General features: G+C 48.6%; 1 protein-coding gene across 1 annotated transcript; it reads right to left on the bottom strand.

Annotated features, from left to right (window-relative positions):
- Positions 1-2,567: 2,567 nt before the first annotated feature.
- TEOVI_000013300 (trans-sialidase) lies at positions 2,568-3,803 on the bottom strand (the record flags this gene model as incomplete). Its single annotated transcript, XM_067220361.1, has 1 exon — positions 2,568-3,803. One exon carries the CDS (start codon positions 3,801-3,803, stop codon positions 2,568-2,570), a length of 1,236 nt encoding a protein of 411 aa, XP_067076462.1.
- Positions 3,804-4,271: the final 468 nt, after the last annotated feature.

Raw genomic sequence — 4,271 nt, 5'->3', positions numbered from 1 at the left:
CGCAAAGGGGCGTGAAGAGGCTGAATCAAACCACACGGGAGTCGCTTTCCAAAGTGCAATTTGTCTCTTTCAAAAAACCACAACACGGATGTCGCAACTGTGGTTCCCCTTGTGTTTTTTTTACCTTATTTGTTCTTTTTAGCCGTTCAAATGCTGCCCTTTCCCCCAGTTTTCTATCTTTATCATGAGGTTAGTTGCCGAGTCGTTCCATTATTATATAGTGTAGTGCCTTGAGGACATTATTGGGCCCATGTGTCGAATCGTTCGTGGCGTTGACGTCGTTTCCTGGCGGACAAGCAGGCATCATTGGCAGTGTTGTCAGGTGTGATCTAGGGGAAATTGTCCGTGTTAACTCTGGAACACTGTCTGCGTTTCATGCCGTATGCCCCCCTTTCCACTGCTACGCACGTTGACCGACCGATCGATTCAATGTCCCATGTTCACAGCTGACCAAATATTTTTTCCTTTCCCTCTGAAGAAGTCACCACCGGGAGTGGGGTGCAACCCATGGGTTCACAACGGCATGACTTAGTTTCTTAATCACTCTCAAACGTTTTCCCTCCTCACTTCTCTTCCACCCTTTCGGAGCTGCAATGATTCCCATCTTCCACGCCGAGGTTTGTTGTGGCATCAGGTTACCTCCGTCGGGTTTCTTCAGTTCATCGTTTTCCTGATCTCACGGCGCAACAACAGTAGCTGAAACGTTGGCATTGTTATTCTTCTGGTTGATTCTGCGGTATATATCCACACGGGTTGTGCAATCCCCCCTTTAATCTTGGAGGACCCGTTTTTTAAAAAGCCAATGAAAGGGATGAAAAGTTGGTGAGCACTGCCATTCTTATCCCTCTTTTGAGATCGCTTTTCCACAATCAGTAAGCGCTACGAATCTGCTTTTCACCTATGTACTCCTTATCCCATGGCTGGGTATGTAGTACTGTTTCACATCCTTAGAGTGTTGGAACAGTAAGGCCACAACTTCCAGCAAGCAAGGCGATGTCAATGACTCATCCGTCTAAATTGGGGAGTTGATTTTCTCTAGTTTTTACCTGTCCCGATATTCATTTGCGCTTTTCACCAATGAGGTCATCCGCTTTAGTTACCAACAACCTTCCTGAAGAGCAAGAAATACTAACGATGATCAGACAGTACCCGACAGCCTCAGAAAAATAAGCGGGCGCAGATGCGACCTGCAACCTGTGTCCAGATATGAGCCAGTGGGATACTATCCGGGAGTACCCCGTGACACTTAGGCTTAGTGCAACAACTGGGTCCTCCGTCACCGCGCTCCTTCTCATCGGCTAGAAACCCGCGCCAATACCACACACAAAGACAACGAAGTTTTCGTGTGTACTCCCCTTGTGGGGCTACGTTTTTCCCTTTCAGAATTCCTGTCGTAGTCTTGATCATGTCGACCCGATTTCCTCATCGGAAGCAGTGCTCATGTGTTCAGAACGGTAGATCTCAGTACACAAGAAGGTATGCTCACAGGCAGATTGAGCGAATGATTGATCCTCGTCAACCCAGAGGAGAGGGAGGAATGAACATTGTCGTTTTACCAGTCCGTTGCCCACACGATGTATAATTGTTCATCTGTGCCACTGCCGAATCCTGGGACGCATGCTGACGCTTAGCCCCCTTTCTCCCCCATGAGGGGACCCGCCCATGCTCTGCTGGGGATGCGGCGGCAACCTTCAAAAGCTAATGTTGAAGAGTGATTCTTACGCAGTTAGCTACTGAAGTAATACTGGAAGCAGGTGTCCACAGCCTACGACACGTCCCGCTTCTACGTTGTGTGAGTCACAGCTGCTTCCATAATTGGCCTTGTGATGTGGGACGGCTGTCGGTAGGATAATAATAATAGTAATGTCCCAGCAAAGTGGGACGATGACCAAACATATGGATCAACTTCCGTTACCGCAACGGGGACTATTGCATCACCGGATGAACAATAACGGCGGTGACGGTCAACCTATAAAATCTGCGCAAGCGGGCGATCTAACCGTAACCTACAAATGGCGATCCAATGCCACGTTTCTCGAACGGGTCACCATCCGAGCACCTACCGCACAATCAGGTGGCAAAAAATGTCACCCAATCACACTCGCTAATTCGGAGCGACTACCTCCAAAACATGTCGGACTCACGCAGTGATGCAATCCATTCAGAAAAAAAAAATCATCGCCCCCCCCCTTAAGTAACATGGCTTTTTGACCGCAGTAGCCACTGTGCTTTCGCACCCTTCGCCGAGGTGCTTGCACATACTACGGGCAAGCGGCAGCAAAACCCTTGGCGTATTCGCGTGTATTGCTTCCGCCCACAGTGTACACAAGGAAAAAATATAGAATGAGTGGCAAAACAGTGAGTTAAGATGCAATGCAGCTAGGAGGAAAGCTCATTTTCTCGAACGCCAACACACCAAGGTGTCCGGAAGGAACGTCTGTGAACCTTCACTTTCACGCGGTATACGGGGTTGATCCGCGCTAGAATAAAAACGTTAAAATTCAGCGCCATCTCGACGACACGTCGGTACGAATGAGCCTGCACACGACTCAGTCGCGCATCGGAAATCAAATATTAGTAGGAACCACGTCCCGCCGTCTTTGGAAGACGAGTGTTAATATAAAAAGTGTCAACGCACACAAAGAAATTACGGACAAAAGATAAACATATTCCAATATACCCCCGTCACTGTATCTCGATCTTACTGAAGAAACATGGTCACCAAACGTAAAAAACACACCGTCATGTGACTGCCTGCCAGCCCCCGCAGCGACTCTTGAAGACACAGGAAGCGGCGTCGTCGGGTTGGCTGCACGGATCACCTCCCTGTTGGTGAACACCAACTGTAGTTCCCCTTCGCTCAACCTTCGGTTGTACAGGAGCACACTGTGTACAGTTATGGATGTGTGATCCGAGAGATCAGAGGACGCTGGGGTTCCAACGAAAAAGTGCCTAATGTTTAGAAGGTCGACACGATCGGACTCACTAACATTAATTGCAGCAACCGCTAGTTTGCCGTCAACGTATGCAACAACCAAACCATCTTGCAATGCTAGTGCAATCTGGTGAGTCTCTTCCAAATTTGACGGCACCGGAGAACCTTCGCTGCATTTTTCTCCGTACATCAGAGTCCATCTCGTATTTTCAATCGAAAGAATAAAGAGTTTATTAGCATTCTTTTCTCCATTCACAAAACCAATTAATGGAGTGTCCCTTTGAGGCACCGCGCCAAACTGCACCGTCGCCACAATTGTGAAATGGGTGTTGGCAAAGTAGTACCGTTGGTCTTGCCCTTGCTCACTAACCGGCCACACTACACTGCTTCCACTGGTACCACCTAATACGACGCCACGTTTGTTGTCCACAGCTCCACTGACACTTGCATTTACACACTTGTACACGTCAGGCCACACATGTCCAACTGCGGGTCCGGTAAGCAACCCGGCAAGATCACCAACTGGTATCCCCTTACAAGGTCTCGTTCCTCCAACCGATGAAAGACAGTCACCCACCAACAGAGCATCCTGTGCCTTCCATAACAACACGACCCGTTTAATCATCTTCATCTCATCCACAAGACGTGCAAGGTAAATAGTGAAAACCTCTTCGATTTTCTGCTCATATAGGCAGTAAAGTTTGCCATCGCTCGTGTATAGTAAGGAGCTGTATGGACTGTTGTCGTCACCTTGAGATATCTGTCCGACAAGGAATACACGAGTGCCGTCCGTTAACCATAACTGGAGATGGTCACGCGAGAAACTCCCCTTCTCATTTTTTGGCTGAGAAATTAGCATGACATCCATGCCCTCCACAGTTATGGAAATAGCACTTCCTGAACTACCAGGCTGGTTACGAAGCGGCGAGTTGCCTATCACTCGGGAAAGAGTACTGATGGATTCCTTCAACGTATTCCCTAGGTCACTCGTTTCAAACACCCTGCGGTAACCTACATATTCGGCCGTTCTGGCATTCACTAACAACCTGTCTTTCCACCAAACCACGGAAGATTCAGTTGAACCGACCGGTGTTTCTCCCGCACCGAAGTGCCATGTTTTGCCATCATCAGTTGAGTACAAAAGTTTTCCTACAACATGGTTCCATGTATTCTTGACTTGGACAGAAAATACAATGGCGCCGTCTGGCGTTACGGCAGCGTTCCCTACGCCACCAAGAAACTGGGATGGGGGGTGCCCACCTGGTGAGGGCACCGTTGCTAAGAGAAACTTCAGGTTCTGGGGAGCCTCAAATGTAATGCTCGCAGTTACATTACC

Source organism: Trypanosoma equiperdum, assembly GCF_001457755.1.
Source record: "Trypanosoma equiperdum strain OVI genome assembly, contig: ctg_112, whole genome shotgun sequence".
Taxonomy (NCBI): Eukaryota; Euglenozoa; class Kinetoplastea; order Trypanosomatida; family Trypanosomatidae; genus Trypanosoma; species Trypanosoma equiperdum.
Note: the sequence above shows the minus strand (reverse complement) of the source record. Positions and strands in the feature narration are given on the sequence as shown.